This window comes from Lampris incognitus, chromosome 10 (assembly GCF_029633865.1).
Source record: "Lampris incognitus isolate fLamInc1 chromosome 10, fLamInc1.hap2, whole genome shotgun sequence".
Taxonomy (NCBI): domain Eukaryota; kingdom Metazoa; phylum Chordata; class Actinopteri; order Lampriformes; family Lampridae; genus Lampris; species Lampris incognitus.
The window spans coordinates 13,754,253-13,773,634 of record NC_079220.1 but is presented as its reverse complement, the minus strand read 5'-3'; the positions used below and the strand labels follow the sequence as shown (position 1 = coordinate 13,773,634).

At 39.1% G+C, this 19,382-nt stretch overlaps 2 protein-coding genes across 2 annotated transcripts; one reads left to right on the top strand and one right to left on the bottom strand.

Moving 5' to 3' along the window:
- Nucleotides 1-482: 482 nt before the first annotated feature.
- Nucleotides 483-10,087, bottom strand: pdap1b (pdgfa associated protein 1b). The gene is made up of 6 exons (XM_056288160.1): nucleotides 9,959-10,087; nucleotides 9,586-9,677; nucleotides 9,314-9,412; nucleotides 8,798-8,919; nucleotides 8,252-8,403; nucleotides 483-1,939 (listed from the first exon to the last, which is right to left on the bottom strand). The coding sequence occupies exons 1-6, from the start codon at nucleotides 9,969-9,971 to the stop codon at nucleotides 1,884-1,886; spliced, it is 534 nt and encodes a 177-aa protein (XP_056144135.1). The 5' UTR covers nucleotides 9,972-10,087; the 3' UTR covers nucleotides 483-1,883.
- Nucleotides 10,088-10,531: 444 nt separating this feature from the next.
- Nucleotides 10,532-16,096, top strand: bud31 (BUD31 homolog). Its single transcript, XM_056288192.1, has 4 exons — nucleotides 10,532-10,723; nucleotides 11,017-11,139; nucleotides 12,895-13,061; nucleotides 14,919-16,096. Exons 1-4 carry the CDS (start codon nucleotides 10,630-10,632, stop codon nucleotides 14,967-14,969), a joined length of 435 nt encoding a protein of 144 aa, XP_056144167.1. The 5' UTR covers nucleotides 10,532-10,629; the 3' UTR covers nucleotides 14,970-16,096.
- Nucleotides 16,097-19,382: the final 3,286 nt, after the last annotated feature.

Genomic DNA, 19,382 nt, shown 5'->3' with positions numbered 1-19,382 from the left:
ATTGTTGTGCTACTACTACATCCCACTTTATACTATAATACACTTATATTCCATTCCATTTATACTGAACTGTATTTTTACTGGTTTTTTTTTTAAATTTACAATATCATGTAAATAACCTACAGAGATGTGTTCCTGGAAATAGATCCCAACATTTTATTTTTTAATCTAATGAAACAATTAACAGTGTGTGTCGGCCCTGTGATGGCCTGGCGGCCTGTCCAGGGTGTCTCCTCGCCTGCTGCCCAATGACTGCTGGGATAGGCTCCAGCACCCCCGCGACCCTGAGAGCAGGATAAGCGGTTTGGATAATGGATGGATGGATGTACATATGTTATACTGCTGTAACACCTGAATTTTCCCTCTGGGGATCAATAAAGGCGTTTCTTATTTAATCTTATAATTGTCTTTGTAATTGTCTGGCTTAGAGTATATCTGTATCCTTTCACTGCTATAAAAGTATGGAAACAGACCGATTGCCACTGTCTCACTATCTGATTTTTATTTGCCGATTTTGTCCCATTTTTCCCAATGATGGTCAATTATTAGTACTTTTTCGATTTTTTTTTCCAATATTGCAAAGTGAATGAGCTGTGTTCTGACCTGGAGCACAAGAAAAGCTAAAATGACGGGACATAGACAGGAGAAGCCATTTCCCACAATGTAAAAAACTTTCTGCATGTTTCATGTACATTATATTAAATATATCGGGACGACTCCACAAGTATTAACCAAGGGAAATAAGCCAAACCCATTTTTGAAAAACACGAGTTTTTTTTACAATTCCTTATGATAATGAATTCTTTTCCACCACGCAAGTAATCACTCTCCTCTCGAGCGTCTAGAGGCGATTATAGCCTAACTATCAAGATTCTAAGTAGCTGGAGACAAATATTTTTTTTCTACTCTATGCAGATCATAAACCCTCGAATATAAAAACCATTCGTTGAAATTTGTTGAGAAATGTAAATGTTATACTGCTTTTTATCCAGAAAAACCTCAGTCATTTTGTCAGCTCCTTGAAAAAATGACTCCATGTTAAGGTCAAAAAACTCCTGAATCAATACTTCCATAGCTCGTTAACGTTTACAGTATAAGGGATTCTAATAACTAATACAAAGGAAAAGTTTGGAGAAGTTTAGTTCTTTGGGGTTGTAAGAATATATCAGCCTTTGGTAGCAGAAAAAAGTAAATAACCAAGACAGGTGTAAAATTGTATATAAAAGCTATATGGCAGTCACAATGGAGTCGATTACAGTAGCTTTTCATAACCAAATAATGATCAGATATTTCTTCCATCTTACTCTTTGTATGTTTTTCTATCACTGTTGTGTTCCTATCGGTGTCCCCTAAATATGTTTGTTTACATGTATCTTTGGAAAGCCTAATATATGTCACTGTAAAAGCTTTCCTAACAGTGGGTCGACAAATGAAAACGATAAACACGTTTTACTGGTTTCATCATATTAATCTGAAATATTTTCATGACTGAGTTATGTACAGTGCAAGATCACCCCAACCAAAAAACAAACCCAAGTGGCAAAGCTCAACTAACAAAGTTGGAATTATACTATGATGAGGATACAGTGTACCGATATCATATACAAGGTTATAGATTGGAGGGGCCATTCAAAGTTTCAGCAAAGATGAGTGTTTTCTCAACCGTTGTTTTCTCAACTGTAGACTTGTTTCCTTGGAGTAGCGTCAAAGCCATAATTCCATTCTTAAATATACACATCCCCTTTCATTGGTTCTCTCCTCAACCATTTTCCAAATGGTTTTATGTAAATGTAAATTCTCTTCATAGCTTTTCCTTTAAAAATAGTCAAATATATATTGTGCCAGTCCATGAATGCTGAAAATGCTGATGTATGAACTCTGCATCATTTCAAGGAGAGGGAATTTATTCCTCTTGCTGCTGCCACTGCTGCTTCTTTTGCTGTAAGACATACAAACAGATAAACAAATAATCAGTCTCAGTCACTGTGCAAACATAAACTTAAGGAAGCTTGCACTTTGGACTGTGTTTATCCAGCCTCTCAAGATAGGAGCACTGATTATTGATGTGTCATTTGACCAAATTTGCTATAAATAAAAAAAATAAAAAATCCTGGATTAACACTTAAAAATTACAATTACCAGCAGCTGCTTGATTAATTGATATATCTATTTATTTTTACAGAAAGCTGAATCAGTTCACCTGGACACAACGTTTAGTGGGAGAAACATTTCATCAATCATCCAAGTGACTTTGTCAGTCTCAACTGACTGCAGGTATCCACCAACCTTATTTCATTATTGGTCATTATGCACAGTTGCATAATGACCGAAACCAATGATTGATTTCATGTATGGATATTTAAATCTCCCGGGTAGATGAAGCTCATTAGCCTTGTCAGACAATTCATCTAGGAGAAGGAAAACTCTGATTTAAATCCTCTGCTGCCTTGCGGGTATACTTATCTACGGGGAAGGCTTCGGGAAGAAACCCCGAGGAAAAATCTGCATCTGTCTACAGTGCCAGTCGTCTCGCTTAGTCTTGCTACTGGTAGTAGGTGGTCTTGGACGAGAGAGTGGGGTTGATGATGCGCAACTTTTCCTCACTTTAAACAAAATCATCGCGCAAGTCATCAGTCTTCCATCTCAGGATGACTAGACGGTCCTCGTCACTGCGACGGACGAACAACAATATATATATATATATATATATATATATATATATATATATATATATATATATATATATATATATATCGCCCCCCCCCCGAAACCGTCAATGGTGTTGTTATAAGTGCTCAACTAATGAGGAGCGGAATATCAATACAGATACAGGAAAAAAAAGTTTTAATACATGGCAGTACAGGCCTGTTTCGTGCGTCACACACTCATATATAGAATTGGCCAGCAGTTGCAGACATAGATACATAGATATAAGCACCTATTTTGTAATTACAAATAAATCATGACAATAGACAAATACCCCCCCCCCCCCAAATTGGACCGTTAGCGATCAGGTGTTTTTGAAAATTTTGTACATTGCACATCTCCTTTCCCCATTGGACAATGTGCATGTGATGTGCATGATGAGGCAGTAGACGGTATGTCCTTCCTTGAGTATTTCATTGACAGCTGATGATTGCTTATAGCATGAAACAGGCTTGGACTGTCTCATAGAGAATTTACTTGACTAACTGGATATTGTGTGTGTGTGTGTGTATATATATACACTACCGTTCAAAAGTTTGGGATCACCCAAACAATTTTGTGTTTTCCATGAAAAGTCACACTTATTCACCACCATATGTTGTGAAATGAATAGAAAATAGAGTCAAGACATTGACAAGGTTAGAAATAATGATTTGTATTTGAAATAAGATTTTTTTTACATCAAACTTTGCTTTCGTCAAAGAATCCTCCATTTGCAGCAATTACAGCATTGCAGACCTTTGGCATTCTAGCTGTTAATTTGTTGAGGTAATCTGGAGAAATTGCACCCCACGCTTCCAGAAGCAGCTCCCACAAGTTGGATTGGTTGGATGGGCACTTCTTGCGTACCATACGGTCAAGCTGCTCCCACAACAGCTCAATGGGGTTCAGATCTGGTGACTGCGCTGGCCACTCCATTACCGATAGAATACCAGCTGCCTGCTTCTGCTCTAAATAGTTCTTGCACAATTTGGAGCTGTGTTTAGGGTCATTGTCCTGTTGTAGGAGGAAATTGGCTCCAATCAAGCGCTGTCCACTGGGTATGGCATGGCGTTGCAAAATGGAGTGATAGCCTTCCTTATTCAGAATCCCTTTTACCCTGTACAAATCTCCCACCTTACCAGCACCAAAGCAACCCCAGACCATCACATTACCTCCACCATGCTTAACAGATGGCGTCAGGCATTCTTCCAGCATCTTTTCATTTGTTCTGCGTCTCACAAACGTTCTTCTTTGTGATCCAAACACCTCAAACTTGGATTCATCCGTCCACAACACTTTTTTCCAGTCTTCCTCTGTCCAATGTCTGTGTTCTTTTGCCCATCTTAATCTTTTTCTTTTATTGGTCAGTCTCAGATATGGCTTTTTCTTTGCCACTCTGCCCTGAAGCCCAGAATCCCGCAGCCGCCTCTTCACTGTAGATGTTGACACTGGTGTTTTGCGGGTACTATTTAATGAAGATGCCAGTTGGGGACCTGTGAGGCGTCTGTTTCTCAAACTAGAGACTCTAATGTACTTATCTTCTTGCTCAGTTGTGCAACGCGGCCTCCCACTTCTTTTTCTACTCTGGTTAGAGCCTGTTTGTGCTGTCCTCTGAAGGGAGTAGTACACACCGGTGTAGGAAATCTTCAATTTCTTAGCAATTTCTCGCATGGAATAGCCTTCATTTCTAAGAACAAGAATAGACTGTCGAGTTTCAGATGAAAGTTCTCTTTTTCTGGCCATTTTGAGCGTTTAATTGACCCCACAAATGTGATGCTCCAGAAACTCAATCTGCTCAAAGGAAGGTCCGTTTTGTAGCTTCTGTAACGAGCTAAACTGTTTTCAGATGTGTGAACATGATTGCACAAGGGTTTTCTAATCATCAATTAGCCTTCTGAGCCAATGAGCAAACACATTGTACCATTAGAACACTGGAGTGATAGTTGCTTGAAATGGGCCTCTATACACCTATGTAGATATTGCACCAAAAACCAGACATTTGCAGCTAGAATAGTCATTTACCACATTAGCAATGTATAGAGTGTATTTCTTTAAAGTTAAGACTAGTTTAAAGTTATCTTCATTGAAAAGTACAGTGCTTTTCCTTCAAAAATATGGACATTTCAATGTGATCCCAAACCTTTGAACGGTAGTGTATATATATATATATATATATATATATATATATATATATATATATATATCAACACAGATGCAGGAAAAAAAGTTTAATACATTATAGTACAGGCCTGTTTCGTGCATCACGCACTCATCAGCTGCTTATGTCTTAGCGCAGGACATTGCACCTGATGAGTGCGCGATGCACGAAACAAGCTTGTACTGCTATGTATTAAAGGTTTTTTTCCTACATCTATCTATATATATATATATATATAGCATTTTTTTTCCGAAACTGTCAATGGTGTTGAGTGCTCGACTAATGAGGAGCGGAATGTCAACATGGATACAGGAAAAAAGGTTTTAATGCATAGCAGTACAGGCCTGTTTCGTGCGTCTCGCACTCATTAGCAGCTGATGAGTGCGAGACGCACGAAACAGGCCTGTACTGCTATGCATTAAAATCTTTTTTCCTTTATCCGTGTTGATATATTTAAACTTAGCACAAAAAGTAAGGCAATTTGTGTTCGGTGGATTATTTCTTTGTTGCAACAATGCTTCTTGGCAATAAATCTTATATCAGGCACCTGATTGTCAGCACCTGGGGTACCAGAAGCTCAAAACAAGAGTCAATAGCAACAGCAAAATAAGCTGTTTGGCATTGGCTGAAAAGATTTGGCAAATTGTTCATGGGCACAACCCACATACTCAGCTCTGCTGCTCATCCCACAAATGCATGTTCCTTACCAATGTGGCACCATTTAAAAGGGAAATAAACAGGCTTTCCAATGGTATAAGATTTATTGCCAAGAAGCATTGTTACAATAAAGAAATAATCTACCAAACACAAATTTCTTTTGCTTTTTGTGCTAAGTGTATATATATATATATATATAAAAGCAAAATGTTCCTTCATTCTTCTTGGCAGACCAAGCACTAAATGTGGTGAACAAAGTAAGATATCTGGGTCACATCAACAGGAATGATTTATGTGATGACGATGATGTGCAGCACGTGTTGCAAACTGTATGCACAAGCCAATATGCTGGCACGCAAATTTCATATGTGTACAGATGATGTTAAAACTGCTCTTTTTATGGCCTACTGTACTCCACTCTATACAGCCCACTTGTGGTGCAATTATAGCAAAGCAAAAATGAAAAAGCTGCAGGTAGCATATAATGATGCATTCAGAATCTTGCTCAAGCTTCCAAGATGGACAAGTGCAGGTGAAATATTTGTGACTAGTAATGTTCCCACTTTTCACGCTGTGTTGAGGAATTTTATGTACAAATTTATCTGTCAATTAATTCTAAGAATGTAATTATAATGCTCTTAACTGAGCCTACACAAAGTGACACAACGTACTCCTCTTGTTTCTGGAAACATTGGAACAAATGTCTGTATAGGTTTTAATCATTGTGGACTTGCGAATTGTGGTTTTCAGCTATATTTTTGTGTTGCTGTCCTGTGTTGTATTTCTTTGTTGTTGTTGTTGATGTTTTTAATATGGAGCTACTACCTATGTGCTTGAATAAAGTAAGATTTGATAGGATATGATATGATATGATATGATATAGCCATCTATCCATCCATTATCCAAACCGCTTATCCTACACAGGGTCGCAGGGATGCTGGAGCGTATAAAAAATTTATATATATATATATATATATATATATATATATATATATATACACTACCGTTCAAAAGTTTGGGATCACCCAAACAATTTTGTGTTTTCCATGAAAAGTCACACTTATTCACCACCATATGTTGTGAAATGAATAGAAAATAGAGTCAAGACATTGACAAGGTTAGAAATAATGATTTGTATTTGAAATAAGATTTTTTTTACATCAAACTTTGCTTTCGTCAAAGAATCCTCCATTTGCAGCAATTACAGCATTGCAGACCTTTGGCATTCTAGCTGTTAATTTGTTGAGGTAATCTGGAGAAATTGCACCCCACGCTTCCAGAAGCAGCTCCCACAAGTTGGATTGGTTGGATGGGCACTTCTTTGAGCAGATTGAGTTTCTGGAGCATCACATTTGTGGGGTCAATTAAACGCTCAAAATGGCCAGAAAAAGAGAACTTTCATCTGAAACTCGGCAGTCTATTCTTGTTCTTAGAAATGAAGGCTATTCCATGCGAGAAATTGCTAAGAAATTGAAGATTTCCTACACCGGTGTGTATTACTCCCTTCAGAGGACAGCACAAACAGGCTCTAACCAGAGTAGAAAAAGAAGTGGGAGGCCGCGTTGCACAACTGAGCAAGAAGATAAGTACATTAGAGTCTCTAGTTTGAGAAACAGACGCCTCACAGGTCCCCAACTGGCATCTTCATTAAATAGTACCTGTTAGAGCCTGTTTGTGCTGTCCTCTGAAGGGAGTAGTACACACCGGTGTAGGAAATCTTCAATTTCTTAGCAATTTCTCGCATGGAATAGCCTTCATTTCTAAGAACAAGAATAGACTGTCGAGTTTCAGATGAAAGTTCTCTTTTTCTGGCCATTTTGAGCGTTTAATTGACCCCACAAATGTGATGCTCCAGAAACTCAATCTGCTCAAAGAAGTGCCCATCCAACCAATCCAACTTGTGGGAGCTGCTTCTGGAAGCGTGGGGTGCAATTTCTCCAGATTACCTCAACAAATTAACAGCTAGAATGCCAAAGGTCTGCAATGCTGTAATTGCTGCAAATGGAGGATTCTTTAACGAAAGCATAGTTTGATGTAAAAAAAATCTTATTTCAAATAAAAATCATTATTTCTAACCTTGTCAATGTCTTGACTCTATTTTCTATTCATTTCACAACATATGGTGGTGAATAAGTGTGACATTTCATGGAAAACACGAAATTGTTTGGGTGATCCCAAACTTTTGAACGGTAGTGTATATATTTTTTTTTTTTTTCTTATCTAGTGTAAAGCGTCCTTGGGTTCCTTGAGAGGCGCTACACAAAACAAAGTTGTTGCTGTTATCGATTCTTATCTATCGATATAGAATAGAATATTCTTTATTAGCCATTTTGTACATAACATTTACTCTGCATTTAACCCATCCTAGGTGTGTAGCTAGGAGCAGTGGACAGCTGCCATGCAGCACCTGGGGACCAACTCCAGTTATTTCTTTCTATTTCCTTGGTCAGGGGCACAAACAGGAGTATTAACCCTAACATGCATGTCTTTTTTGATGGTGGGAGGAAACTGAAGTCCCTGGAGGAAACCCCCACAGAAATGAGGAGAACATGCAAACTCCACACAGAAAGGACCTGGGACGGCCTGAGGTTCGAACCCAGGACCTTCTTGCTGTGAGGCAACAGCACTAAGCACTGGGCCACCATGCCGCCAATATCTATTGATATCAATCGATTCATATCTATCGATTGTATTAATATACAATCATCATTAGACCAAATGTTCATGGGCATAGCTCTGAATTCTGACCTTTTTTCTCTTCCTCTTTTTTCCTTGCTGCCTCCTCTCTCTGTTTCCTGATGATGGCAAGGCGGGCGAGGTCTGCTTTTGCCTGGTCTGTCTTTCCTGCTAGGTGCATCTTCATGTAGCGCTCTTTAGCTTTCTGCTTCTCAATCTCCTCTCTGTAAAGAGAAGGAATAAACTATGTGACTTCTAACTGAGACATTCTGTCTGGATAGGATATGAGGGACAAAAATCCTGGAGTTGCTAAGTTAAGAATTACAGAAAGATAAGTTAAGAATTATAGAAAGATTACAGAAACTCGAGATGTAATTGAAAAATCAACACAAAATTTGGTCTGTTTCAAGTTAGAACGATTTAGTCATTGGACACGTTTGATTCAGTTAAAACAACTGAAAATAAAACAAAAAATACACTGGAAAAAGATTATAGAAGGATGTAACTTTGTCTTGAAGTGTGTGTGTGTGTGTGTGTGTGTGTGTGTGTGTGTGTGTGTGTGTGTGTGTGTGTGTGTGTGTGTGTGTGTGTGTGTGTGTGTGTGTGTGCTCCATTCACCTCTCTCTCCTTGATAACTGCTTGGGCTCATCCAACTCAATCTGTGTGACCTTCTTTGATTTCTGAGCCACTCGGTTAGGGTTCTCAATTTCTATCAATCCCTCCACACCTCCTCTCCTTCTCTGCAAACACAGCATATCACATAGAGACAAGCATTAACAATCCTGGTACAGTTGATTCAGTGTTCAGTCAATGTTTTCAAAGTCACAGACATAGTATCAGAGATATTCAGTTGTACTGGAAGATATTCTACTCCCACTATTTTGAATCGGAAGAGCCGTAACGCAAAAGATGGCAGTTACTCCGCCTTTAGATCAAACGAACCAGTCACGGACATAACCTCAATATTTATTGCCCATTAAAATGTTGGCAATGCACAGCTGTGTATACATTTAGAAAAATCTTTTTTAACAACTTTCGAAGTATCAAGAAGCAAAATCTGTATGTGCACTTACATGTGATTGTGTCTTAAGAAGGAGGGGGTGTAACATAGGGCTAGAATATGAGACTGAGTACCTGAGAGTCCTCATCATCACTGTCATCAGATCCTGACACTGGAGTTTTCCCTTCTGCCTCGTCGTTCTGAACTGCCCCTTCACCCTCTTCTTGCTCTTGCTGCCCCATATGCAAGTAGTTGACAACAAAGCATGCCAGACAACAAAGAAACAGCAATTTAGAAAAACAAAGAACAAAGTTAAATTACCTGCAAAAGCAAACCTGCAAGGTATTATAGAGACACCATAAAAGGTCAGAGTACTTATAAACACAACAATATACAGGCAACCAACCCTTTTCCTCTCTTTCTCTGCTTTCATTTGGGCGTCTATCTCTTCGGGGCTAGTGTATGTCCGCATACGGCCCTTGTGTCCACCTTTTTTACCTATGAAATGGTTATTATAAAATGTGACACATTACGTGCACATCAACATACAGTTTATAGTCGATTCCAACACAAGCATAAGTTTAAAGGGGTTTGATAGTTTATTAATTAATCTGCTCGTGTAGATTTTCCACCACCAACACCATACAGAACATGCTGCCTGGGCAAGTATGCAATTCATCATATGGATGTGTTAATATAACGCTAGCTAGCCCAAAGCAGGCTAACAACGGCGATGATATGAACACGTTTTATACCGATGTGTTATAAAGCGTTCTTACCTCCTTTGGGCATTCTGACAAACGAATCTTCTAATATGAATACCCAAATAAGGAAATTATGTTCGAAAATACATAAGCGCTCACTGACAGCTTCACTGACAGCTGGCTGTAGACAGTCTGTTGTGATCTTCCCACGGTACAATAACTCTGGGAAGTTCAGTACATTGCCTTTTATTTATTGTAAAAAAAAGTGAACTATTACAGTATTAAATTTGGTTATGATTACTTTCTATTGAAAAATACTCAATTTAGGGTAGAAAATTACAACAGATTCCAAAATTCAAATTAAAGAAAGCTAAACTATCTTGTTTATCTAGAGGTAGTTTGTCAGATAGCTAACCTGATGCAATATGCCGAAACCAACAGCAAGACGACCAAAACGACTTACTTAAAAATATTGTTATGGTATTACGAAGTCACTCATATGTTTTATTTTTTATTTTCATTATAAAATATATTAATCTAAGATCTAATTGACAATATATCAAACACAAATAAATCGGATATATATGTTAATCATTATGATGATGCGTCTTTCAAGAGACGAATAACGAAAAAGGGCCCCACCGTAAACGTCATAACGAAGCGACTGTAGCGGGTCGGTGGAATCCATACACAAACATCAGCGTCGTTTGTGGTATTTTTTATTGTATTTTGTACAGTTCATAGAAATGCCGAAAGTAAAGAGGAGTAGAAAACCGCCTCCAGATGGGTGGGAGCTCATTGAGCCCACTTTGGACGAGCTAGACCAGAAAATGAGAGAGGGTAAGCGATGAAACTATTGCCATTTGTTCCTACGGCACTATCAACAGCTAGGCAGTAAACTCATTAAAGTGTGATTATCGTGTGTACAGAGGTTTTTTCTTAGGCTAATTTCTGAACATTTCCTTTCGTTCAATTATATGGGTTTTGTTTACATTTCATATCAAGCTGATAAGTTAGTATTGAAACGTCTTTGCAATGTCCCATGTGCACTTAAATAGTCCCAACAGTCGTGGTACAGATTTGATTTCTGCTTTTTGGACAAATTAAAACTCTCAATTTCATTTTGGTTCAAGCTGAAACGGAGCCTCATGAGGGTAAGAGGAAAGTGGAGTCCCTGTGGCCCATTTTCAGACTGCATCACCAGCGGAGCCGCTACATTTTCGATCTTTTTTACAAAAGAAAGGCCATCAGCAGAGGTGGGTTCTGTCGCAGGATTTTTACTTAAACATGAAACGGTGGGATCATTTAATTCCTATTCTCCACTCTTTAGTCGCCATTAATTAGAACGACTGTTTTCTTAAATTTGGGGCAGATGCCATCTTTCTCCACCTCTCTGAAATTGTCCCTTGGTTTAGGACCGTATAAGTTAGCGCTGGAAATCCACGTCGTCTTAAACAAGGCTTGTGTGGTAATGGGCTATCACTGCCTGGGTTCCCCGCCAAAGAGACACGGACACGGATCGTAAATGAGGGCACAACAGCCCATATAGACCCCTTATCGCGTGACGTAAAAGCTGCGTTGTAAACAAGATGCGCGCGCAGAATGTGTGGCAAAACATGGCCGAGAAACAATGTGCGTACCTATGAAACTCACAGATGAAAGCGTATAAAACAAAACTAAACAGAGAAAAGTTAGAAATTTGAGAACATGGAAATCTCAGAATATGTTTAAGGAAGGAAGCAAGGGAGACAGAAGGCATTAATCGAAATTTACGCTAAGCACTGGAGAAAAACTTCCCGATCCGTTTATGCTTGCTGAAGCTCAGTGGAGAAGTGATACCACGAAGCTGCCAAACATCGGCTGGAGGGGTGTGACTGAATAACTCAAGACACACCAAGTATATTTATGAAAGAATCAGTGAAGGCATACAAATCTTCAGAAGCATACGATTACTTTGTTGGTTGACATGTCCAAGACTGCTTTAACTATCCATTGTCGAAGGAAAACAAGTTTTGCTTAATCAAATCAAAAGTAAGCCCTCGTAGTTTGTTTGTATGGTTAAATTGTTTGTATTCAACAAAAGGTGAATTGTTTGTATGGTTATGGGATCGAGGCTAGAGTCAAATTATGACCTCAAACATCATGACACAAGAAAGCTGATTGTCAAAAGCTCGTTGTCAAATTTGAGGAAGGCTATGCATTAACAACTCAAACTTTGGTTTGACAGTTGCTCTACTAGGGCAGTGTCACATTTAGAGCTATTACTTGCGTATGTTCAATCACAATACTTATTTGTGTAAGAAACAGATACATACCAGATATGAAATGTATTCCGCAAATCTTCGTGTTTGATGTTTGCTCTTCTGACCAGGTCTTCCCGACGGATCGCATGAATCCACACCTGTCTTCTTCATTTTTCGATTGGAGTTTCCCTTTCGGTATGCGATAAAAATGCAGATGCTTGTTTTTACCATCTGCACGATTTGTACAACCGACAGCGCAACAACTGTGAGGCGTTTCGTTTAAATCAATTTCTCCGTGATGATCTCTTTGAAATGAACGTAGTAACATTCACAAACACAAGACTCGTGGCACCTTTTTGCCTCACAATCCACGCACGTACATTTTGCACATGTAACCAAGGGAAAATGTCTATTAAAACAATGCTTTAAACCCCATGTAAAAAGAATAACAACAAAGGTTAATTAAAAGTCTTTAATATGCCCTCCTCGTTTGGGGTGTGGAACCAATTTATCTGTCCTGAGTCAATTAGACCAACTAAGGATAGCTGGTTCACACCATACTACCACATTCTCACTCTGAGGCCGGGGAGAACCCCTGGCCAAAGACCACACCCCACTCTGCGACAGCTTGATTTTCCTACTGTCCTGGCCACCTGCTTTACCCTCATTAAAAATATAATCACATTTTACTTTTGTATATTGCTCTTAGTATTCATTCTGTAATCCTCATACTCAAAGGCAATATTGTAATTTTATGTTTCTTTTTAGAGTTGTATGAGTACTGTATAAAGGAAGGCTATGCAGACAAGAACCTGATTGCCAAGTGGAAAAAACAGGGCTATGAGAACCTGTGTTGCCTGCGCTGCATCCAGACCAGAGACACCAACTTTGGGACCAACTGTATTTGCAGAGTTCCCAAGAGCAAGCTGGAAGTTGTAAGTCATCTTTTTGTCTTTAAGTGAAGATAGACATCAATACAACATTGCAAATTATGTATGACAAAGGTCATTAGAGGTAATGAATGGGATGTTGTTTGAACAGTAGAAATCTGTCAAAATGCAGTGATTTGAGGGAGATTTTAAACAAAAGATCAGAATCAGAATCAACTTTATTGGCCAAGTGTGCCTATGCACATGAGGTATTTGACTTCGGTACACAGCAGCTTCTAGCACTTGCAGACATCTCTCATACAACATAAGAAAAAAAAGAAAACAAACAAACAAATAAAACCAAGAAGAAATAAATGGAACAACAACAGGACATTGGCGGCAAACATGTATGCACAACAGGTATGTCGCTACTATACAGAGTTTTGTTATGGTTGAGTTATCAGCAACCTATGCCCATATATCATACCATATTATATACGATATTGCCCAAACACTATACCATATAACATACCACGACTCCACAACCCATCATGCCCATATACAATGCTATATACTTCCACTATATCACACTATATTATCTTATGTACCAGAAGTATACACTATATGTTCACCTACCATCCACCTCACTACATACTACATTATATACCTATGTTGCAACCTCAACAATAACAGCAATAATTGTAACCAGTATACAGCAGTTGAATGTGTATTTACAATTGTACAAATTGTATTGCACAAACATTTGTATTGCACATCTGGTTTAAAGAGGTAGTGCACATAATAGATATGTAGGTGTGACATTGTGACCAGAAGGGGCTGTTTACAAAGTGTCATATTTACATAATAAGTGTCCATTATTGCGCCATGTTGTTAAGTGTTCATGAGCGAGATGGCGGATGGGGGGGGGGGGGCTGTTCCTATGTCTGGTGATTTTGGTGCACATCACTCACATTTTTGTGCATATCGCTCACATTGATATTAAACAGTTAAGTCTGTGGACTACTGCTGCGCATTGTTATCAATTAAGTTGACCATATACCATGGCAGTGTCTTTGATCCAAACAGCAAACAAATCACTGACTTCATTTTTGAATTTTTATCATGTACAAAGAATAAAAAAGACATAGCTGAGGAGAGGCAGAGACTTCCCTTGATTAAAGTGAATGTTGAAGTCATTCATATGTTTGCTGAGTGAATTCAATTCAATTTATTGTCATTAAAAACAATGTGCAGGCACATGTTAAAAATGAAATGAGGACTGTGGCTTCACCAAACAGTGCAAGACAGACACAGACAAACACAGCAAACACAGTATAAGATATACACACATGAAGACCAAAAGCTAAAGATAAGGAATGGAAACACCTCAAAACAGCTTCACTTGTCTTTGTCCCTACCATCCTCTCTCCTATCTCTCTGCCTTGGTAACCATAAACAGACAGGAGTTTACTAAAAACACACAGGCCTACACTGCCATCTAACCGGTCATCCAACCAACCAACATGGGTAGCCTGTCTTCTGCAAATCTAAACAGAGAGGAGCTGTACCCCCAAACGAAATTTGTTTTTTGCATTTAACCCATCCTATTGTATAGGAGCAGTGGGCAGCTGTAGTGCCCGGGGACCAACTCCAGTTCTTTTTCCGATTGCCTTGGTCGGGGACACAGGCAGGAGTATTAACCCTAACCCTACCATGCATGTCTTTTGATTAACCTTACTAATCATGGTATTGGGTTCCACAGAAACATAGTGACAATACTTGAGAATCATTTGGCCTTTGTATAAGTTGAACTTGCTACATTAGAGGACAGTAAGGACTGAGGAAAGGAGGGAGAGGACTGAATTTATTTCCAGAGTACTTTTCTTTTGTGTTCTGAACCTCCTCCTTTTTGCTCTTCTGCAGGGAAGGATCATAGAGTGCACCCACTGCGGATGCAGAGGGTGTTCCGGCTAAGTAGGTTTTTGGAAGTTGGGGCTATTTTCTGCAGGACATCAGGGCTTATCCAATCTCCGCCTGTGTGCTCTCAAAACCCTGGAGCAAGATTGTCTTTATTGCAGCGACGTGGTCCAGAGACAACGCATCAACCTCTTCACCAGCAGCCCTGACGAGCCCAAATGGGGTCATTATCTGGCAAACCTTTCAGTTGGGGTGCATTATCTTGTCGGTTCTGAAGTGGTAAAAGTTATTCTCAACACCCTCAAAGACTGATTGTGGTCTCGTGATTGTCAATCTGTTTGATTTACATTGGTAAAGGCAATGGTAAAGACAATTTTGTTGTTTCCCTAAAATTCACCCTTCATTTTTTTCCCTTCCTTGAGATGATTTGAGATACTGCACAGGTGTGTGCATTCTCTCTCTTTTTTTAGCAATCTGAACGCAAGGGAGGAAAGAGATTAATTTAACAGGGCCACACATGTTGTATTGATTAATAGGGCTTTATGTGAACATGTACACACGTGTGTACCCTCCTGTATAACCTAAAGCTTAAACTAGGAATGAAGGGTCCACTGGGAGAGGTTAAAAGTTGTCTTTGGATTACGTCTGCCATTCCAGTTGTTTAGTGTACACTGTGAAGGTCATTTTAAGTGCTTTTGTATTTTATTTCGTCAAAAGGGGGATGGAAGGGAGGGGAGTAGAGGGGAGAGTTGTCTAGAATGCCATTGCTTAAAAAAAAACGTTTTCCCATTTTCTTGTACTTAATGATTCTAAAATAAACGACTTTGATTTATTTGTCTTGGAATCCTCGTGTTGTGACGATAAAGTCCCGAGACATATTTTGGCATCGGTATTTCTTGACCTATGACCGTCACGGCTCAAGGAATTTCACCCTGATTAAAGTAAAGCTATCATTTTAACTGAATTGTGCGATTGCCGTCGTGGCAATGACCTAGTGGGAAAGGAAGGCCTTTAGTAGAATGTAAACAAATTAGTTTTAATTTCTTATTAAATTTTTTTGTTGAAACCATGCATAAACGTGTATTTGGTTTTCCTTAAAATAATCTACCCTTCTGCCATAAGGTTAAAGCACCTCACGAAATACAATTTTAGATGTTTGAGGAAAACATTTGTCAAACGAAAATCATTAGAATTGTATCTTTTGGACTTCATCCATCCCTCCGTCCCTGTCTTAGTTCATGATGGGAAAGAAAATCTCAGTATCATCCATGTTCTCTGAATTCATACATTGTGGATGCAAAGATATAAAGGAGAGCAATAACACATGATATACATACTAAAATCTTGATGTTTTTTCATGTTGGGTCATTCCAAGATATTCACTTATTACCCAACCTCAACAAAAATGAAAAATATTAAGTAAAATAAATAAGTGGCGTCCTTAATATAGGATGTAAAATACAGGACTGATTATACAGCTTTCTCAAAAATGGATGGCTCATTCTCAGGGACTGGAATATGCTATGAAATCAATCCTGGAATAAATAATAGTATTTTGAAGATGAACAGCTAATGCTTTTCGGTAACAGGTAAAATGTTCAGTCCTCCAGACCTCCACTGTATTTCTGCTTGTGCAAAGGCAAACCAAATATAAACAGTTTCTATCCACTGATGACACCTCGTATGACGGTGTACGCAGCACTAGACTAGAGCAAGTCGCTTTTACACAAGTTTATTAGGGTATAAGGAGCTGCAGGTTGCAATGGCCTTTTTTAAATGATTTCACAGTGAGTGTCAGTAATAACAGATGGTTTCACTGTGTTGAACAGGCATCAAAACATCTCAATGGATTCAAATAATTTAATGGAATAAAACAAATATCAATATTACATAAAACCATCTAGCCATTCAAAACATGGCTAAAAACAATGGTAAAACCAATTATGTTATCCACCAAGGCCAAAGTCAGCATGAAAAACTTGTTTTAGCCTCATGATGAGATAGAAAATCGCACACAAACAGAGGTGATATGGAGACAAAGACACTGCGTGGGAACGTATTAAGTACATTGTGGTATGGCTTTTTAAGATTACATTCACATTTTTGCATTTCAGAGACGATCTGTACAGCAAATTCTGTAACAATTGCACAAAAAAAAAAGACAACCGATGTGGCAGAAAAAAACTGAAGCCCAAACCAAAAATGCATTCTAACTGAATGTCTGTGAAATAATAATCAGAGCTGGAATATCATTGGGTGGAGTGGTGTTGTTAAAAATATTGTGGGTGCGTACCTAAAACTGGTGAAAAGTACTTTTTTAGTGTTAACACTGAACACTAACATACATATAATTTTGAGAGCAAAAAAAATTGTTTGTTTTTTTTTGGGGGGATTTTTTTCTCCCCAATTGTATCCGGCCAATTACCCCATGCTTCCGAGCCGTCCCGGTCACTGCTCCACCCCCTCTGCCGATCCGGGGAGGGCTGCAGACTACCACATGCCTCCTCCGATACATGTGGAGTCGCCAGCCGCCTCTTTTCACCTGACTGATGAGTTTCACCAGGGGGACGTAGAGCATGGGAGGATCACGCCATTCCTCCCCAGTTCCCCCTCCCCCCCAAACAGCCGCCCCAATTGACCAGAGGAGGCGCTAGTGCAGCGATCAGGATACATACCCACATCTCGCTTCCCACCCGCAGACATGGCCAATTGTGTCTGTAGGGATGCCCGACCAAGCCAGAGGTAACATGGGGATCCGAACCGGCGATCCCCGTGTTGTTAGGCAACGGAATAGACCGTCACCCTACCCGGACGCCCCCGAGAGCCAAATTTTGCCTTCTATTTGGTAGGAGGGGGAATGGCTAAGATGCCATAACATTTGACCTTTCACCTCTAAAATCTGACCGTGCAGTCACAAATAAAACTGTCGCAGCAGATCCAGACTTCTAGCTCCATCATCAATACTGCTCTGCCTCTAAACAATGAAAAGACCACAGAATTAAAACCGTCTTCACGGGGCAAATACGATAAATGATCTCGTCTCCTGAAGACGCTCAGCTATTTAACTGCCCTATGTGACAGAACCTAATGAGTTAAAAAAAATTCTGTTCCTACATGTGTATAATTCTGTCACAATCCAAATGTTAAATCTGAATGGGCATATCATAACCCATATAATCCCAAATCTATCCTAGGGTACTAAATATGGAGTGGTTGTCATCTATTAAGACTCAGATTTTGCTATAACCAACAGGCCTTTAAGTTCGTACGAGATAAAATAGTGAAAAGGAAATTGGCGAACTGGCATCAGTCGAGTGTGACACTAAGGACCTGCTTCTCTAAAATGGCACGTTTTATCGATTTGTCCGATGAGGGAACTACAATGTCAATGCAAAAGGTACTGTCTTAGTTATATTTCCACAGACCATTTATCATCTCACTTATCTAAATTGATTCATCAGGTTATTTCTCAGAATACAACGAAACAGAAATATCATTTACAATACGGCGATTCACCCTGGCACAAGACAGTCTCATGCTGACACCACAACACTCTCACACAACTTTAAGACAACAGTGAAATTCAATACACTTAGATTTAGTAGTTTTAAAATTGGTCTGACTACACAAATATACCCATGAAAATGCTCGCGAGCACTTCATATGTCAGGTAAGTGAGTCATTGTGTATGCCTGTGTTTACGCATTTCTCTGGACATGCAATATCACATAGAAGTTAACTGGGACTGATCGAGGCCATGAACAGGCTTTCTCATGCATAATCACCACAACCTGAAGCAGCGTCTGGGAATGTATACTCTCTATAATCTCCCAATATAAAGTTTTGCCTAGTGTAATACTCAATATGTCTCCATTTATAACAAAGTTGTCATTCATTCAGGATAGTCTCACAGAGGCTTTGGCCTTCAAAGGTTTATCATCACGGTGCCTTACAGTTCTCAAACTGACTCACAAGACCAACTTTAACAACCCTGCATTAAGAGGATGACCCTCTCTGCATGTAATAATATTTCATGGACTGGTTTAGAGAAACCTTTGTTTGCAAATACTGTCAGCATACATGAGGCTAGTACAGCAATCCTGAAATGAGGATTATATCTCCTTGTTGGCCAATCTATGATTGTATCATTGTCAAGGATTTTGTCAATAATTTGCAGTTGTGTAAATAAGGCAGTGATATGAGCGACTGGCAGACTGGCTTACTCCACATCAACCCATATCACGACACAAGACAGCCACATTGCCTTGAGTTCAGTAGGATTAAATCTTTGACAGAAAAAAAGTAAAATGTCAGCAGTATAAGTAAAATGATTCCCATAAAAAATGATAAGCACAGGAATGACTCAAGAGACACAAAGGAAACTTGATCTTAGAAGGGTCTGCGTCAATGCACAGTCATGTGCTTGTGTGTGTGTGTGTGTGTGTGTGTGTGTGTGTGTGTGTGTGTGTG

What these genes read in the sequence shown, in the direction of transcription:
- pdap1b (XM_056288160.1), bottom strand. An exon ending in CAGAGAAAGAGAGGAAAAGG is followed by an intron (nt 9,413 to 9,585) that starts GTTGGTTGCCTG and finishes CATATGGGGCAG; the next exon opens with CAAGAGCAAGAAGAGGGTGA. An exon ending in AAAAGAGGAAGAGAAAAAAG is followed by an intron (nt 1,940 to 8,251) that starts GTCAGAATTCAG and finishes TATGTCTTACAG; the next exon opens with CAAAAGAAGCAGCAGTGGCA.
- bud31 (XM_056288192.1), top strand. Translation starts at nt 10,630, where the DNA reads ATGCCGAAAGTAAAGAGGAGTAGAAAACCGCCTCCAGATGGGTGGGAG. An exon ending in AAGAAAGGCCATCAGCAGAG is followed by an intron (nt 11,140 to 12,894) that starts GTGGGTTCTGTC and finishes GTTTCTTTTTAG; the next exon opens with AGTTGTATGAGTACTGTATA. An exon ending in CCAAGAGCAAGCTGGAAGTT is followed by an intron (nt 13,062 to 14,918) that starts GTAAGTCATCTT and finishes GCTCTTCTGCAG; the next exon opens with GGAAGGATCATAGAGTGCAC.